This window comes from Chrysemys picta, chromosome 3, assembly GCF_011386835.1.
Source record: "Chrysemys picta bellii isolate R12L10 chromosome 3, ASM1138683v2, whole genome shotgun sequence".
Lineage (NCBI taxonomy): Eukaryota > Metazoa > Chordata > Testudines > Emydidae > Chrysemys > Chrysemys picta.
In genome coordinates this window covers 197,212,124-197,232,255 of record NC_088793.1, presented here as the reverse complement: position 1 = coordinate 197,232,255, position 20,132 = coordinate 197,212,124, and the positions used below count along the sequence as shown (strand labels likewise).

Genomic DNA, 20,132 nt, shown 5'->3' with positions numbered 1-20,132 from the left:
GTCCTCATGGCACGGGATCGACAGCCGCGGCTCCCCCGTCGACTCCGCTTCCGCCTCTCGCCCTGGTGGAGTTCCGGCGCCGACGGGGAGCACAGCGGGAATCAATTTATCACGTCTAGGCGAGATGCGATAAATCGATCCCCGATAGATTGATCTTTATCCGGTGGGTAGTGTGGATGTACCCTTAGTGAGGACTTGCACCACCACTCCCAGGAAGATAGTGTGGACATGCCCCACTGCAGTAATTACTCCTAATATAGGTTGATTTATGGTTTTAGTGTGAACATATCCTCTTTCATTGTGCCTGTTGTAATAAAATAATCCAGTAGGTGGAGTTTGACAGAATGGTACAGCATACTCCAAGCAATAAAGTCATCACTGTTTGTCAACCCTGCATATAAAGAAACCTTCAAATAGAATTGAAAAACCATCCTATCTTCTACAGTGTTGGGTTTCTCTTTATATTATAATTAACAATGCACTCAGACTGAAAGGAACATGCATGTTTTCTCAAATGTAGATTTTTAGTTAATTGCATGTACTGTATATTTTTTTCTAAATTTTTGCTTTGAGTTTCTTCTCAAGCACTGTGGCTCCTGGTTATGACTGGTTAGATGGGAAGAGACTACAGCAAATGAAGAGGAACATTGTGTGGAAATGTTAATTAGGAGAGCTGCTGCTGTGTCTGGTTCTACCACTCAATCAGCACTTGGGTAGGAGAGAACTGAAATGTTAGAAACTTCCTCTGTTTCCTTTGCAGAGATGAAGAATGTGCCACTAATAATAGGAAAAATGTGCATTGCTGGACAGAAAAACTGCAGATTTGTTTCCCTCCCCAATGTACGCAAGAGAGAATACAGATAGAGCACCTCACTTGGGAGAAGGCTGGGAGTTACAGGTGTAGGGAAGAATTAGTACAGGATCCTTGCTAGGTGGTAGGCAGGAGATTGGTCCTGCTGTTTGTATATTTAAAAACTTAATAAACAAAACTTACTTAATTTAACTTCCTCATACGATTCACATTACATGATGTAGCAATTCATGTCACTAACATTCACCTTACAAACTTAAGAGCAGGCTCTGCTTTATAAAATCTTCAGGTAAAAAAGCCTCGTATCTTGGGTTTTCAAGTGGTATGGGAGCAAGGATATGTTCATAGACCAGATCCTGCTTTCATGGAAGTCAATGACAAAACTTTCCCACTTGCTTCTCTGGGTTAGGATTTCGGTTGCTAGCACCCTTAAAGGAGTTTATCTCAGCAGTATTTGCTCCAACTTCTGAAATATTACACCCAAAAGGTGATTAGTGATAAACTTATTCATTAATGAACATTCAGTGTCTGGCCTTTGCCCTGCAAAGATCTATGCATGTGATGAATGTGACTACTCATGTGCTTCAAGTTAATTAAAGTGAAGGGATAATGAAGCATGCACATAAGCCCTGAACCTACAACCATTTAAGTATGTACAGTGTTACCAGTAGTGATTATAAAGTATAAATTATGTGCAAAAAAAACAGTAATGCAATATTAAGCATGACACTTCTTGAAAGGGTAGGGGGGCAAACCCTGTTCTTCTGCCCAAATTCTAGTTTGGGTGATTATATTCTGCCTACCTAACATTTCCTCTGATGTTTCAGCTTCAGGGTGTCCTAGGTTCTGTTAATGAATAGAACTGAAAGCTTTAATGGGTTCAATTTATCCCTTTTGCTTTAAAAAAGAAAAATAAACATACTCCATCACTATAATATTGGACTACTAGTCTGTGACCTATATTTCAGCATACCCCTGCAAACTAATACTTTCATTTTTGAATTTTTAAGTACTGTATAGACCAGGCATGGGCAAACTTTTTAGCCCGGGGGCCACATCTGGGTGGGGAAACTGCAGGCAGGGCCATGAATGTAGGGTTGGGTCAGGGGGTTGCAGTGCAGGAGGGGGGCAGGGTACGGCAGGGGGTTGGGGGGCAGGAGGGGTGTGGGAAGGGGCTCAGGGCAGTGGTGCAGGGAGGGGTGTGGAGTGCAGGAGGGGGCTCAGGGCAGGAAGTTGGGGTGCAGGAGTGGTTCAGGGTGCAGGCTCCGGCCCGGTGCCACTTACCTGGAGTGGCTCCGGGGTGGCAGCGGTGCGTACCGGGGCCAGGTCAGGCTCCCTGCCTGCCTGCCCTGTCCCTGGCCCCGCACCGCTCTGCTCCGGGAAGCAGCTGGCACCACGTCCCTGCAGCCCCTGAGGGGGTGGGGGTGCAGAGGGCTGCCCTAGCCTGTGGGTGCTTCCCCCAAAGCTCCCATTGGCTCTCTGCCCCTCCCTCCCCCAGGGGCCTCAGGGACATTGGGCCGGCCACTTCCCAGAGCGGGGCCTGCGGCGCTACAGGGTGGCAATCTCGCGGGTTGGAGCCAAAGGCCTGAGGGGCTGGATCCGGCCCACAGGCTGTAGTTTGCCCATTCTTGGTATAGACAGACACTTCTGTAGTTAGAACTTTCAGTATTAATCATCTCCATTTTTAGGGTTTATGTCTTTTATCTTGGTTCTCTCAAAGCACATTTAGCCAAAATGTGATATGCAATTTCCCAGGCTAGGTATAATTTAGAGTTGTTTAAATACTTAAAAAAAAAAATTCAGCCGTTGCAAAATAAATGCCTTAAATTCCAAGCAGTTGTTAGGGTGATATAGTGTCTTTTGTTATAAGACTAGATACGTTACTTAATGCATGGAAGCTGTTTTTTTAAGTTAGGGCACAAGATAAAGCAAAATGCATGCTGGGAGATGATTACTTCTGACTTTTTGTCAAAGACTAAAGGAATCCAAAATCAAAATACAAATGTAATAAGAACCTCTTAAAGAGGAAATACAAAGAAGATCAAGATCTGACAACTATGATCAACAGGCATGATTGTGCAATGTTTTGCACTGAAAACATGTACATATAGTTTTATCTAAGCTTACTGGAATGGGGGACGATCATGGCATATGAGGCATTGCATTTTAAATGATTAACTTAAGCATATGATCTCACATTCCTTGTGCATCCAGAATTCACCTTTAAAGTCGGGGAGTTCACGGTGTATAGGAAATACAAGGTCAAGTCCTTGGGAAACTGTCAGAGTCTGGGGTGCAGTCCAGACTAGTGAAGACTGTCACCTCTTACCCTGTAAGCCGGAGTGCCTCTCAATGCGTTGCTACTGTAGCTCTCTTCCTGGAATGCCCACAGTCAACAACAAGCATGCACTATGTCTATGTATTGGGCAGCCCTGGGCCAACACTTTGGATCCTGGAGCCTGCCTGCAATACCACAGACTTCCACTGGTCTCCACCTGACTTGGTTAACAACTAGTAAGGGATTGCACACTCCCCGCAACCCCCAATTTTCTCAAAAACATGTGTTCTGAAATGTTCAGTCCTGTCCTGGTACTATCAAAGGAATGTCAAGGTTCTTTTTTTCCTTCAAAAAGTCAATATTCAACAGTTTGTTACTTTAACTAGAGTTACCAACCAATTCAAGCATAGTACTGGATTGGTTTAGGTTAAAAATAAAACAAGTTTAATTACAAAGAGAGCGATTAAGTGAGTACTAGTGTACGGATTAAACTCAGAAATGGTTGCAAGAGAAATAAAGAGAAAGTGTATTCTGGTAACTAAACTTAACAAGCTAGACTTGGTTCAAGGTAAAATCCTTACCACGTTTCCATCAAGATGGCTGACCAAATTCCTGGCTCAGGGTCTATCCTCCACAGTCAAAAGGCTGGTACCTTCATCTTCTTAGGTGAAAGATAACTTGAGGTTTCTTGGCCCCTCTATTTTATAGTCCAATGAACCTTTGAAATGGAGTCTTCTGAAGGATACCTCCAGATAAGTGTGTTTGTAGCTTGTGAGGTAGGCAATAATGCAAACTGTCTTCAAGGAAGTGGCATGCGACTTCTTCCCCGCTGGAGTAGTTGTCTGCTAAAATGCAAATTTTTTAGTTCCTGACTCCTCCACTACAATTGAATGAAAATTATACATGTGATTGTCATCTCCCCCGCTGTGATAGTGTGAGGCTTGTCTCTCTCTCTCCCTGGTTAGCTTGATGGGTCTGTTCACGCAGTATGCAAATACATTCTCATTGTCTTTCAAAGTACTCTGGAAGTAACACCTGGTTGGGGAAGCCACATTCCATTCTCACAGTGGGGTAATTCCTGTCTGGCTGACACATGCATCTTAACAGTGATAATTTGAGTTTATGTCCATAACTTTCCATCAATTGCTTGCACCTACATTATGTGATAAGTGAACCATGAGTTTTTCTTTGACACTTGGCATGACACTTATCAGATACATTTAATGACATTAGAGAATTAGGGTACACTTGAATTTGAACTGGTTAATCCAGTTGCAATTCATTGCCATCTATCAGTATGCCCCTTGCTCGCTGCCCTTTTCCTTTCCTTTCCATGTGAGAAGGAAAAGATCTATTTGGTATTCAGTTCATTTTCTTATGCTATTGAATATTTTGACCAGTCCAGCAATCAAGAAGGTTCTGACTAAATAAAAATTCTGATATATAGTCTAGACTTTTCCCTCTCTTAACTTTGTTCCATTACCCTAAATTCTAACCCCCTTACAATTTCCTTAGTGCTTAAAAATTTCAGGTGTTTGAAAATCTTTGTCAGGATGACTTTCCACAAGTGACTAGTACTACTAGGAGGCCTCAATTTGGCTGCCCAATTTGATATTTTAAAAAATAACTGTTTTTTTCCATGGGTGCTCAGTAGTTTCTGAAAAATCAGGCCCCTTAAGGCGTGTTGAGCTAAGCATGCAAAATTACTAGTCATTTTAGAACTTCTGGGGGTTATTGATGTTTAAGCATTTTTTTTAATTGTAACTCACACAGTAGATCAGTGTCTGTAGGCCATTAATCACTTGATGTTTCTCTGAATGCCATCCAATTTGTTTTTCTTTGTAGATGTGCTCTCACCACTGTGTTGTCAAGAGATTCTTGTTCCCCTGGTCAGTTACGTAAGTGAGACCTGAGTACACAGTCAAAAATCCTATTGGTTGTATTGCGTGTACTGCTTGGTTCAGTGCAAGTTCATGTCTAATTAAAAAAACCCTTCCACTTTTCTGTTTAGTTCATTTTTGATATTACTGTTCTTGCCAATATGTTAGAGTGTTTGCTAATATTGGGAATATCTTCCTCTTATGTTTGTGTATATATGCACAGTTATTTAAAAAAAGTAAAAGTTTTTAAATTGGTCTCATTCATTTAACAAACATTTTATCTTCTATTTTTCCAAGATGCAAGTCCTCTGGAGCCAGATTGGGGATCCCTTATTCAACCTCAGGAGCACTTAATCACTGGCGTGGTTTAATTGAAATCAATGTTACTAATTGGATGAGCCTGAGCTCAACAATCTGGCCTTTTATTATTTCCTGCACATATTAACTACGACTCCTAAGAGGGGGGGACGTTACAAAAAGAAACTGACAGAAGTTAGATCTCAAATCAGGAGCTACTAGTAGCATTGAATAGGAGAGATAGATATGGTGATCATTTGTTAAAGCCTCAAGAGAGAAGGAACTGGTGGCTTGACAAAACAAGTGATGTATGTGCAGGACAGATATAAAATGATCATACATACAGAAGTCTTCTCCCCTAGAAAAATGATTTTCTTCAGTGTCATGCTAGAGGCCTGATCTTCCACCATGGCTGTCCAGGAACGTTTTGCCACTAAATGAATGCAGGATCAGGCTTTCTGTTAGTTAGTAGAAACTCTAGTGAATGTCATGCCTACTTAATTAGAGCAATAATCGGGTAACAAACTGCAGAGAATCTATTTCAGTGACTGAACAATGGATTAATGGCATATTTGGTCTGTTGAAATGGAACCTGTGAACCCATTCGCAGTCATTAAAAACTGTTGGTTGTCTAGCTTCCTACTGGCAGCTTTTTGTTAATTCTTTCTGCTTTCCTTTTGTATGCTGGCTCACTGAGTTGATCTTTTAATATAATTCTTTCAAATAAGCAGTGTAAACAATATTTAAGGAACTTATGAAATAAGGGATTTTTTCTGCACAACATACTCCCGAGCATTGGGATAGCTGGTTATCTGCTGTGTATGTTTCCATCAGCGAGCAAATGAAAGATTTTGCTGTACTGACAGATTTTAGTTTCTGTAAGCAAATTATCCGTTTTAAATTAAGAACCTAATTTTTTGTAATGTTACTAACTCTCCCTAAGGCTACACGTATATTCACTTTGTTACATAAGTATTAGAAAGAGATGTTAGAAAAATGAGTAATATAATTTTTATTTAGAATATAAAGGAAACTACCAAAAGATTTTCACATTAACATTGTCCCAGTTCTACCTATTTCTTATCAGTAGTACAAGCAAAATAACTATGACTACCAATACAAACAGATCCCAATGTGGTCGCAGCATGGTGTCCAGTTTTGACATTTTCTGACTTGAAGTAAACTGCTAGGACAGAAAGGGAGATCTCAGCAATACAGAGAATACTTTTTTACATGCAAAATAGAAGCTATTTTTAAAATGTGTAAAATGAAAGCATTATGCTCTTTTTAATGAGGTTTTAGACAATGCTAGGATTGGTAAACTTAAAGCAGGACAAGATGTATAATATAGTAAGCACAGAAGAATAAAGCCTATAATAAGAACACAATGGCCATACTGGGTCAGACCAATGGTCCATCTAGCCCACTATCCTGTCTTCCGTGAGTGGCCAGTGCCAGATGCTTCAGAGGGAATGAACAGAACAGGGCAATTTACACATGATCCATCCCCTGTCATCTGCTCCCAGCTTCTGGCAGTTAGGGTATATCTACACTGCAATTAAAAAGCTGCAGCTGGTCCATGCCATCTGACTCGGGCTGTAGGGCTGTTTAATTGCAATGTAGATGCCCAGGCTTGGGCTGGAGCCCAGGGTCTAAAACCCTGGGAGGTGGAAGGATCCCAGAGCTCGGGCTGCAGCCTGAGCCAGAACATCTATACCACAGTTAAATAGCCCCTTAGCCCAAGCCCTGTGAGCCTGAGTCGACTGGCACAAGCCAGTTGTGGGTATCGAATTGCAGTGTAGACATACCCTTAGAGGCTTAGAACACCTAGAGCATGGGGTTGCATCCCAAATCATCTTGGCTAATAGCCATTAATGGACCTATCCTCCATGAACTTATCTAATTATTTTTTGAACCCACAATTCTATAAAACAGACATTCTGAGTTCACCTGGTTTTTTTTGTTCTGCATATAGGGCATCTGTAATGGGGTGCACAAGTACTGCATGGCTCTGAGGCAGCACCCAGCTTGCTTACTATGTGGAAATCCCCAACAGATTGGGAGGCAGTACAGGAACAGCTTCAGACTACCAGTATTGCATGCTATTCCTAGGGAAATTTGGATTATAGGTTATATTTCCAAACCTCAGATTCTGATAGGGTTTGGTGGAGTTGTTTCAGAATAGATGATCAGAAGTATTTCCTTTCACTGTGTGAAGTGGAGGGACAAGCAGCTGGGTTTTCTAGTTAATAACTAATCAAGGCATGGAGGGAAGTGAAGGAATCCATTGCGGAAAGGTTTATTATAGCTCAAATCTGTGTCCTGGCAAAAGATGACTGGACTAGTCCCCTGGATCTCATCAGCACTACACCACTCCCGGGTTTTTGGGAGAAGATCGCTTAAGAATAAGCAAGGACTCCACTTCCTTCAGATGACCATGATGTGCTCCCAGGTCCTGATGAGCTGACGACACAAACTCTGATGCCTTGCATCATAAGGGCACTGTATTGCCACTAAACTTGGCAGACTGGCAGTCAAACTAAAGGTTTGAAGGGCTTCAAGTGACATGCACTTTAATTTACAACTAAAATTATAGGTTTCACTTTTGAAGGGTGTTCTGCATTTGTACAAATGGAAATTGCAGTGTGAGGATTGGGAAATAATAGTGCAATTTGTATGACAAGTCTTGGATGGTGGGCCTATTTTTACCGAAACAGGACTTATTATGTAATATAGCCAGGGTCTGGAATAGGTGCAATAAGCAAATCTAAAAGTATAGAATAAAATGTAAAAAATATTAGAATTGGCCCTGGTGAAAGCCTGTCAGTATGTCCAAATCATACTTACCTTGAAAAGTTGCATCTCGCTGAATAGAAGCTTAACTTCTAGCTTCATACGTGCCAAGAACACTGGAATGGAAGCATCTGGGCTTGTTTGTGCTGCGAGGTCATACCACCTTTTAGCCAAATGTATATCCTTAAAAAAAGGGGGGGGGGGAAGGGTGTCTCTTTTACTTAGAACATGTGGAATTTGCTTAGATGAATGTTGTGATGCTTTAGCTAATCTTCAAAGCATTTCTATCCTTTGTCTTTTAGGTTTCTGCTTTTCAAGTATTTTTGTAGCTTAGTATATCATAAAGCTATAACAATACCTGAAAAGCATAAACCTTAGATTCATGTATAATTGTTGGCATGAGATAAAAATGGATTTTGTTAACATTTAATTTGTGTGCCTACTTTCTACAAACTCATTTTCAATCCCCACAACCTTTCAGTTCATTTGTCTTGTGTATATAAACGGTCTTCTGAATTCAATAGGAAGTCAAGTTGAAGTCAGCATTTGCTCATGGATACTTAAAATAGGCAGTCAGACATTTTAAATTATCTATTTAAGCAGTTATTCTTTATATCTAAAGCTAGAAATACAACAACCCAATTATCTAGTTTACTAACTAAATTTAGTAACTATATGTGTACAAAAATTAGTCCATAAATTTAATGGACAATTTTTTAGTCTAATATCCTCAATTTTAGCTAGCATATTCATGTCATAATGGAACCAATTAGTAACTTTGCCCCATCAGCTACTTTCTCAGCAGAGCACATTTTGGTAAAATATTTATCTAGTTAGTAAAGTACTAGAATCTTTCGAAAGGCATTGATCTAGCTAGGCTTGTAAAGTGTGGCTGCTCGTGCTGCTCATCATGTCTTCTTGGTTAGTTTCTCCTGTTAATTTATTTTTAATGCATAGTTGTCTGCAAATTTCTACTTAATAATTATTAGTAATGAGTAGAGATTCAATCTGGATGCTTATCTCAAACTTACTCTGATCTTAGACATCAGGCTGTAAATATTGCTAGTACAGGATTTCTTCTACAATTTCCAGCACTCCTTTTTTCCCATCAGGTCAAAAATACTATCCATTCTTAGCTGAATGTGCAGTATTTCAGTTAAAGATAGTTGAATTCATCTTGTCTAACTTAAATACCACTGTAAGGTTTCAAAATTTGTGTTTGGATTCCACTTAGGAGAGGCTGGAAAAGGAAATGGGTTTTATCTCTAATATAATGGTTCTCAAAGTGTGATTCATGGAACTGTTATATCACAATGGCATCTGCAAGTTGTCAAACAATTGTTGCTTCATGTTTGTTGAAGCCTAGTCAAAGACTCTTCAGAATGTCCAGACCAATGAAGAAACCCAAAGAACAAGCTACTTTTTCCACCCTCAAGAGCTGCTTCATGTCTTTGTCAGCATTTTCTTTGGTGAAAATCCAGTTAACCATATATACATATGACAAAGTAGTTCTTTTTTTCTGGTTGGTTTCTAAGCTGAAAGTGATCTGCAATGATTCAAGTAGTGGAGGTTACAGGTAATAAGAAAAGAACTTGTATCAAACCAAGTCCTCCTGCCAGGTAGAGCATAGACAGTACAGATACAGCATGGGCAGAGAGAGAACCAAGAAGCTCCACACAGTTTATGAAAGAAAAATTTTGGTCCATCTTTGGGTCTGTCTTTTACATTACTTTTTCATGTAACCAAGAACTTTAGTTTTCATAAGCAAGGTGTGGAATTGAGGTTGGGAAGGGAGGTGACCACAAGAGGCTCCTTTTCCCTATCATGCAATATTTTTCATGTAAATTTGAGAACTCCTGTTGGGTGTGTGCAATAAACGTAGCAGAGTCATAAAGGAGCTATATTAGGAAGGTCAGCACTGATCACTTCTTAAGCTTAATCTGGTTATCTTTCCATCCTATTTATTTTACATTTTAAAAACCTATCTTCATTTTCCCCACTTCCCTTCATTAAGAGTGATATAAATTGCGGGGGAAGGGGGAAGAGAAATGAACCTGTCTAACAAAGCAAACCTGAAATACATCTGAGATGGGGGAGATGCCGAAGAGGCCTGATTCACCTTTATCTTACTCTGTACAGGGCAAGAGGATTTCTGGAGAGCATGCGTGGGCCAAATGGGCACTGCTACTGAAAATCTCCAGTCAAAGGCACATGGGGCACACACGCACCTGAAGCAGAGTACCCATACGGACACTATTCAAAGAAGAATGAGGTTCAGGATGAAAAGGAGAGCTACATAAAATAAAGATGGAATAAAGATAGATGTACCATGGTTAGTTGGGGTGCAGAGTGGATTGGAGAGAGAGATCCCCCATGGTTGGGGGGAAAAGAAGCAGAAGTGATGTATTAATTTATTAATACATTTTTTCAAAGAAACTGAAAAAACAGATAGATGATGAGAGATGGAACTAAACCAAGAAGGAAAGATGAAAAGCAGATTTGGGTGAAAGTGATCATGAAATGGTAGCGTTCATGATTCTAAAGAATGGTAGGAGGGAGAACAGCAAAATAAAGACAATGAAGGCAAGAAGGCAAACTTTAGCAAACTCAGGGAGTTGATAGGTAAGATCAAATAGGAAGCAAATCTAAGGGGAAAATCAATTGAAAACAGTTGGCAGTTTTTCAAAAAGATATTAAGGGCACAAAAGCAAACTATCCCACTGAGTAGGAAAGATAGGACGTATGGCAAGAGACCACCCTGGCTTAACCAGGAGATCTTCAATTATTTAAAAATCAAAGAAGAGTCCTACAAAAAGTGGAAACTAAGTCAAATTACAAAGGATGAATATAAACAAATAACACAAGTATGTAGGGACAAAATTAGAAAGGCCAAAGCACAAAAGGTGATCAAACTAGCTAGAGAGATAAAGAGTAACAAGAAAACATTCTACAAATACATTAGAAGCAAGAGGAAGACCAAGGACAGGGTAGGTCCATTACTCAATGAGTGGGGGAAACAATAACATTAAATGTGGAAATGGCAGAGGTGCTTAATGACTTCTTTGTTCCAGTTTTCACCAAGAAGGTTGGTGGTGATTGGACATCTAGCATAGTGAATGCCAGTAAAAATGAGATAGGATCAGAGGCTAAAATAAGAAAACTAACAAGTTAAAAATTACTTAGACAAATTAGATGTTTTCAAATCACCAAGGCCTAATGAAATGCATCATAGAATAGTCAAGGAGCTGACTGAGGAGATATCTGAGCAATTAGCGCTTATCTTTGAAAAGTCATGGAAAGTGGGAGAGATTCCAGAAGACTGGAAAAGGGCAAATATAGTGTCAATCTATAAAAAGGGAAATAAGGACAACCTGGAGAATTACAGACTAGTCAACTTAACTTCTGTACCTGGAAAGATAATGGAGCAAATAATTAAGAAATCAATTTGCAAACATCTAGAAGATAATAAGGTGATAAGTAACAGTCAGCATGGATTTGTCAAGAACAAATCATGTCAAACCAACCTGATAGCTTTCTTTGAAAGGGTAACAAGCCTTGTGGATAGGGGGAAGCGGTAAACATAGTATATGTTGACTTTAGTAAAGCTTTTGATACTGTCTCAGATGACCTTCTCATAAATAAACTAGGGAAATGCAACGTAGATGGAGCTACTATAAGGTGAGTGAAAAACTGGTTGGAAAACTGGTCCCAGAGAGTAGTTATCAGTGGTTCAGTATCATGCTGGAAGGGCATAATGAGTGGTGTCCTGCAAGGATCAGTTCTGGGTCCGGTTCTGTTCAATATCTTCATCAATGTATTAGATAATGTCATAGAGAGTACACTTATAAAGTTTGCAGACCATACCAAGCTGAGAGGGGTTGCAAGTGCTTTGGAGGATAGGATTAAAATTCAAAATGATCTGGACAAACTGGAGAAATGGTCTGAAGTAAATAGGATGAAATTCAATAAGGACAAATGCCAACTACTCCATTTAGGAAGAAACAATCAGTTGCACACGTACAAAATGGGAAATGACTGTGGAAAGGAATCTGCGGGGGTCATAGTGGACCACAAGCTAAATATGAGTCAACAGTGTAACACTGTTACAAAGAAAGCGAACATCAGTGTGGGATATAGTAGCAGGTGTGTTGTAAGCAAGACACAAGAAGTAATTCTTCTGCTCTACTCCGCGCTGATTAGGCCTCAACTGGAGTATTGTGTCCAGTTCTGGGTGCCACATTTCAGGGAAGATGTGGACAAATTGGAGAAAGTCCAGAGAAGAGAAACAAAAATGATTAAAGGTCTAGAAAACATGATCTACAAGGGACGATTGAAAAACATGGGTTTATTTAGTCTGGAAAAGAGAAGACAGAGAGGAGACATGATAAGAGTCTTCAAGTACATAAAAGGCTGTTAGGAGGAGGAGGGAGAAAAATTGTTCTTCTTAACCTCTGAGGATAGGATAAGAAGCAATGGGCTTAAATTGCAGCAAGGGAGATTTAGGTTGGACATTAGGAAAAACTTCCTAACTGTCAGTGTGGTTAAGCACTGGAATAAATTGCCTACAGAGGTTGTAGAATCTCTATCATTGGAGGTTTTTAAGAGCAGGTTAGACAAACACCTGTCAGGGATGGTCTAGATCATACTTAGTCCTGCCTTGAGTGCAGGGGACTGGACTAGATGACCTCTCGAGGTCCCTTCCCAGTCCTATGATTTCTTGTATCAACCTTTAAGCCCTTTTCAAAGTTTAATTTAGTAATAGTCTGTTTTTATAAATTTTATTTCTTAAAATTCAAACTGTTATTGAAAAGCAGTCCATAAAAGTAAAGAAGTGTAAGGGCTTAAAGATGACACTGTCCCCTTATGGGCTACAATAATTCAGCTTGTTCTGTCTGTATAAGAATGACCATCTTTTCTCTTATTTCTACCAAATTAGTTTATTATTTTCTGCTTATAGAATATCTGCAAGACAACTTTAATCTCCTCAAATTGGCTGATTTTGGGACAAATATGCTGATCTTGAGACTTTGGCATTCATTTCACTTTCCACAAGCATCCATGCTGGTCAAACTCAATTTTTCAAGTATTTGCAGTAACTTCATGCAAAGGGGCATGAACATGGCCACAGCAGTTTTACTGAAAAATGTAACCAAATATTCATGATGCTTTTCACTATTTGCCCTCTCCTAATAATACTTTAGAAAGTACTCTGAATTCCTTAGCTGAAAGGCATTACTATAAGTGCGAACAATGACTCTGCTTCACAAGAGATTTTAATAACAATACATTATCAATTATTTAATATTAATATTGCTAATATTAATATTGATAATTAAATATTAATAACATTAACCAAATAGAATAAGGGCCAAATCATCAGAAGTATTTGCATATAACAGGATAGCTAATAGACTTACCTTTAAATTTGCACATGCAGTCATATTCATTAGATATGTAGCTCATCTTTTGTATATGCAATTTCTGTAATTGTTCATGCCATTGTGGCAACTTTGTGCATAAATTAGTTACATCATTGCATGCATACACAAAAAATCTGGCTCTGAAGCCTTGCCCAAGGTCACAAAAATATGTGGCTGAGTCAGGGACACATCGCCTGCCTTCTGGGCCTCATTTTGATTACATTCTTCCTCCTAGGGCTTCATACTTCCCTCCCATAGGGGAATCCCCAGGAGGGAAAAACAACCCCCAAAATGTTTAGTGGTACCTATAAATGCTGCTCTTGGGAGTGGGGTTTGTATCCTCAACAAGGGGACAGAAGGTGTGGACCATACAGTGGAGTCTGAGAATCCACAGAGATATCAAGCTATATTCCAGTGGATTCCAGACATCCTCAGGGCCTGGAGGTCCAGTTTGTCAAGGCAACATATGCCGGTTGACTGCATGGCTTCTGCAAACTAAGGGCAGAAGGCGTATAGAGACATTTAATGTGAATTTGATTGAGCTTTGCTCATAGCCATACCATACTGAAACAGCTTACTGCTGCTCATAGATGGAGAAGGAGCAAAGTTGGGAAGTAACTTGGAAGGAAAAGAAAAGCAGGAACAGTAGGAAAAGCTTCTGAGTGTGACTCTTTGCTGAGGAGTGACTGATGATGGCATAGTGTGGTTGCATGTTTGTTTTAGTTATGTGCCCAGTTTACAAGTAAAGAGATGCTTCTTCTAACTGACAGTCCTTCAAACTCGCCTGGGATACGACTTAAGCTACCATCTTTGCTTCTTGTCACTATTACCAGTAATAAAAGTTCTGTAGTCCAAATAGAGAAGCCCCATTGTCTTCAGTGGGTCTAAACCACTGTAACAGCTTGGAACTTGGTAAATAATTCCTGTATAAGAGTGAATAGAATCCTGCTCATTTTACTTTAGCTACACAGGCAACAGTTCTGATGATTAAAAGGGTGTCATTTTTACTATAATTTTTAAGACTAGAAGTGGTCTGCTTCCATTATAGAGGCACTGCCTCTGTGTAGGCGGATGCACAAGAGTGGGGGAAAGGATGGATGGTGGCTCTCTGAAAGAAACCCCTGCCTGCCTTCTCCATATGTTCTTCTATCCCTTTGTGCAGCTGCTGGAGCTTACACACAAGCAGGCAGCCATACTAGCTTCTCTCTTTTCCCCTGGCATCACTCAGAGTTACAGTGGAGTATAGCATAACCACCTCTCTTCTGGTTCCACTAATCCACCCCCAGATCACTGGAGCCTTGCTTACTTCCCCATTACTTCCCCCTAAAAAGTGGAAGAATGAGAATCATCAGAAGAAGGGGCAATCAGCTGAGAAACCAATCAGAGAACCAAGCCCATGGCGTTTGGAGACATGTCAGGTCAAGAACTGGGACATTTATGAGGGACAAAACTAGGTTGGGGAGGCGCAAAGAGATTAAGGGAGGAAGAGAGTTGGGAAAGGATGCAGAAGATCTGAGAGTGCTGGAGGAGGGAGACTGGAGAAACCAGATAGAGCTGTGGCGAGATCGAGAGGAGAGGCATACAGGTAATGGGCCTGGGCAAGGAGAGAATGAAGAGAGACTAGGTAAGATGATAGAAACAAAAAGTTGAAGCCACGAACAGGAAGGAGAGAAATGAGAAAAAGGCAAGGACAAAAGGAAGTGGAAGGAAGCAATGGAAAAAGAAACAAACAACAAAAATGGCAAAAATACACACAACTTCAGATTTAGTAAGTTGTATCATTTGTTTCTACATTGTACTGAGCAGGAGAGAATATTGGGCCAGTGGTAGGGAGCCATTAGGGCAAACCAGCACATCTCTCTTCCCTCATGCCCTGCAAGCATGAGATTAGGGTGGGATTCCTTTATGATTCTAAGGCATCAACTGAATGTCAGTTGAATCAGGAAGAATTATGTCTTTTGTATTTTTTCAGCCTTTCTGATGCAACTTTAGATGTTTTTCTTATTTATAAGTAACCAATTATATTTTTGAATTTTACTGAACTAGTCTCATTGATATCATGTGGTCATAGATCTTACAGGTTGACCATGCACTGTTTAAAACTGAATTTCCATGTTTACTGCACTAACTTTATTTTCATTTCTCATCCTTGTTTTTATGTGGCAAGATGAAAGGGCACTCATTTGGCCTTCACCATACCATCTATCATTTCACATGTATCTCTCAGTCATAACCTGCCTGACCCTCCTTTACAATTTTAATAATCTCTGTTTACCTAATTTTCCCTCATATGGGAGATTCTGCCTCACCCAGAATGCTCCATTAGGATATTATAGCTATAATAGCTTTTAATTTCAACGATATCTATTAAGGTTAATTTTACACACAGATTGCACCATATGCAGTCCACATTACCTTTGGAATACCTAAACCATGTTCATACATATATGCCAGATTAAACATGGCTTGAGCGATGTGGTGATCAACTGCAAGGCTGTAATGAATTGCTGCTGTGACATAATCCCTCTTGGTTCCATAACCGTAAAAGTGGTAATCTCCAGTTTTTACTCTAGCAAATGCATTGCCTGGTGGAAACATTAAAAAGAAAAGTCACAACAAAAATCTAGATTAAACTGTGCTTCTTGCTAAATTTCCTCCTCTAATAAAATTGTATTTTTCTCTTAAATACAATTAAAAATGAATAAAATGTAAATTTGAAGCACTATGGTTTCAGTCATCATAGAATTATTATAACTTATAGAGTATTCTAAATAGGAAGGATTTGGGAAGAAACCAAGGTGTTGAGAGTACAGAAGTAGGAAGGAAGTCCCACATGTAAGGAATGGCATGGAAGAAGGGGTGAAGGTAATGCGAGAGAAGAATAAGAAAGGGACCGACAGGAGGGCCTATTGGAATGCAGAGAGCAGAAAGGAAAGTAGGAGGAAATGAACATTGAAATGTGCATGGGGCAGAGTTGGTATACAGCCTTGAAGGTGAAAGCTTGAATTTGATGTGAAAGACAAGAGAGAGATTAGAAAAAAAAAAAAAAAAAAAAGGAAGCAACATGGTGGCAAGAAAGGACTGTGACAGCCATATTTTGGATAAACTAAGGGGCAAGACGACAAGTTAGGAGCAGTGTGATGTCAAAGGCAGGGGATGGAGATAAAAGGGTAGATTTGTATGTGAAGGGAAAACAGACAATATAGCAACAGCCTGGGAGCGGAGGGGAAAAAACAATAAATATGATCCCTATTTGAGCATCTTGGTGACAGGGAAAAGAGTGGAAATTTTGACAGGAATGGAAGAGAATAGGCTGTAGTGTAGACGTAGCATCAGAAATCTTCTCCCCAAGTAGATACTTATAAACTATAAAGGAGGTTTTCTAGACCCCAAATTATTCTTGAAGCTGTATTGCAGTAAAGCATACAAATAGTGCACATTTAACAAGTAAGCATATTTTACACATCTTTATGCTTCTAAATTTCCTATAGTTTCTCTTGGTGAGTAGGTGTAAGTTTTTCTTGGTGTTCATTTAGCTAAAGAAACCATTTTTCCTATTCAGTTTTAAAGTCTGTAGTTGAAGTTTTGTGATAAAGTACCCATGAATGAGGATTGAATCAGTGGAGGATAAATGAATAGTTGAGTGTTTTAACCTAGAAATGTGAGAATTTCTTGAATGTTAGATTGTTTTTAACATGCCTAAGGCGGTAGTACAGATATCCTTTTAATCGTGAGTTAAATATGTGAGAATCAGTCCCTTAATGATGTTAGCTTAATTATCTGACGTTTGTAATGCCATGTTCTTGGGGCACTGAGTGTTCATTTCTCTTCTGGCTGTACAATCTGAGGAACAGAGTTGAAGAAAATCATACTTATACGAGTGGACAGCTAACTGCAAGTTATTTTTAACTATGTGGTGTTCCATACCTTGAGCTGCAGCTCTGTTCCACAGGAGAAGTGCTAATGGATACATCTGATCATTGCTGAGAATTTTAACCTGTTCTGTAAAAGAAAAATTGAATTTGCATAGTTTACAACAGCACTTGGACATACATATATAATTTATAGAGAAAATAATTTAACTTCTCTTACCAGATTCCAAAATGTAAGCTGAATTACTTTGAGCTACTTCATACCCCATTTCTGCTAATAATGCATATTGAATAAGAGATGAATCTATATTACCATCCTGATAAGCGAAGTATGCAGTCAGGAATTTCTCAGACCAACTTCCTAGTTCACAAACACTTCGGTAAAGCTGAACAGAGGAACAGTGATAGAACAAACCCGTGAGGTTTTACACTTCACCACAGACAATAAATCTTAGGAGCTTGTAGCTCCTGCTGGGGGACACAAGGGTTAAAGTTACAACATTTGTCTGTATTGTTTACAAAACAATAGTTATACCAATTGCATCCTTAACTGATACAGAGTACTTAATCATTAAAAGTCAGATGAATCCATATCTAAACTGACTCTAAAGTTGTTTTCTTAGTTGCATATAAAAGAAAAATACACTGATAAAAAACAAAAATGTTTTCTGTTATACAACAGTTATTTATTTTAAGATGCTCTGCTGAATATTAAGCCACAAATAAGATTTCAACTAGAGATGAGAGAAATTTGTCAGATGAATAGTTTATTCCCCCCAAAATGCAATTTTGTGTCGACAAAACTATTTGCAAATTTGACATACATTTTCCAAATACTATTGGACAAAATAAAATGTGTTGGGCTAGATTCTCTAGGGGACTTAGGCACCATTCGCAAAAAACCCATTGGTGGTGCTCCCACCTGCCCCACGCATCCAATAACTAAGATGCTCCCCTGAGATGTGAGAGATCAAGGTTTAAACCTCTACTCTGGAGCAGGGACTTGAAGCCAGGTCTCCCCATCTTAGCTGAATACCCTAAACACCGGGCTGCAGGCTGGAAATCTAGCAATCTCTCCTGTTGAAGCTGTTCCACTTTGTATAAATAATTATGGGAGCAGGAATTTGAACCTGGATTTCTCGCCTCCCCTATAAGTGTCACTTTTTTGGCCCAATGGCTATTCAGCTATTTAATGCAAAGTGGTACAGCTTCAACAGGAGAAATTGAGAGGAACTCAACCCAGAATACTCTATTTTCATCTTTGTCTACAGCTTATGCACAAGACAGCCGCCCAGTGCACTGGTCATTTGTGACTAGCATATGCTGGTGAAATTCAACTCTAAGACTGATTATGACACAATAGTACTGCCACTATGTAATAATATTTTGGCATTTCCCCCTAGTGATCTTGAAGTACATCACAATTAAGCTGTGTATCACAGGATAGTGTGCCACAGTATTGGGGGAGAGGGGAACTCTACCCTGATCTGCACTGTGGTTGCTGGATAAAGTTTTGCAAGATGTAAAGATTCCTATGGAAGAGTACGTCTTAGAGAAATAATTCTTATATAACTATAAAAAGTCATGTCATGCATATGTATTTCATAAGAAAGCCAGCAATGTAAAAAATCTAGCTATAGTGCAAAAGTTGCCAGCTAACTGCCTGAGCTGAAAAGGGGCCAGTTGAACTGGATATATTTATAGTACATGGGAAACTTGATAAAACTAGAACTGCCAATAACATTCTAAAATAGGCATGAATAGTTGTGGGCAAAGAACAAAAAAAGCCACAGCAAATCTTCCCTAAAATGTTTTATCAATAGTCAGATATACAAGTACTTAGGATTTCTTGAGATGAATGGTTCTAAGTTAAATCCATCTGTGACATTTTAGGCAGACTCAACCTACTTAAAAAAAAGAGTGAATGCCAAATTGATAAGTACTGTACTTACATTGTTAAACTAATTTGGTGAAGAGTTATGAAATAGATTTAAAGATTGAGTCCAGGGCTGAGGGCTGTAATACTTTGGTTTAATTTCAGTTTATTGTTGGGTTTATTGTGCTGGTGCTGGGTGGTGTCAGTGGCTGTGAGGTACAGGCAGTGAGACTGGATGATTCTGTGGTCCCTTCTGGCCTTAAACTCCATGGGTATGTCTACATAGCATTTTGGAGCAAGCCTCCCAGCCTCCCTTCCTAGGCTTCGGAGCTCAAGCTCCAACCCAAGCCACAACTTCAAACACTGGGTAGGTCTACACTTACCTCCGGGTCCGGAGGTAAGCAATCAATCTTCTGGGATCGATCCCGGAAGTGCTCGCCGTCAACACCGGTACTCCAGCTCGGCGAGAGGAGTACGCGGCATCGACGGGGGAGCCTGCCTGCCACGTCTGGACCCGCGGTAAGTTCGAACTAAGGTACTTCGAATTCAGCTACGTTATTAACGTAGCTGAATTTGCGTACCCTAGTTCGAAATGGGTGGTTAGTGTGGACCAGGCCACTGTCTAGCCATCTATTTTTAGAGCATTAGTGTGAGCCCCACTAGCCCAAGTCTGTCAACCCGGGCTGGAAGGCTTACTCCAAAATGCTGTGTATACCCACTCTATGACTCTGAGGTGTAAAGGCCATCATACCTGCGTGCTATGGGTCACCCTCTACTCTAACTTACACTGGTCTTATCTGGAGCAACTCTATTGACATCAGTGGAGTTATTCTGGATTTAGACTAGTGTAGCTGAAAACAGAATTTGGCCCAGATATGATCACTTTTCTCCTACTTAAGAAAATA

General features: G+C 39.8%; 1 protein-coding gene across 1 annotated transcript in view; it reads right to left on the bottom strand.

Annotated features, from left to right (window-relative positions):
* Positions 1-6,269: 6,269 nt before the first annotated feature.
* SEL1L2 (SEL1L2 adaptor subunit of SYVN1 ubiquitin ligase) overlaps positions 6,270-20,132 on the bottom strand; it is a 68,696-nt gene continuing 54,833 nt past the window's right edge. The window contains exons 16-20 of the mRNA XM_065590810.1: positions 17,572-17,737; positions 17,407-17,481; positions 15,895-16,064; positions 8,114-8,242; positions 6,270-6,449 (exon numbers count right to left, since the gene is read on the bottom strand). Of these exons, the coding sequence (XP_065446882.1) occupies positions 6,336-6,449; positions 8,114-8,242; positions 15,895-16,064; positions 17,407-17,481; positions 17,572-17,737 (654 nt within the window). The 3' untranslated portion in view covers positions 6,270-6,335. The remainder of the gene's footprint in view (positions 6,450-8,113; positions 8,243-15,894; positions 16,065-17,406; positions 17,482-17,571; positions 17,738-20,132) is intronic.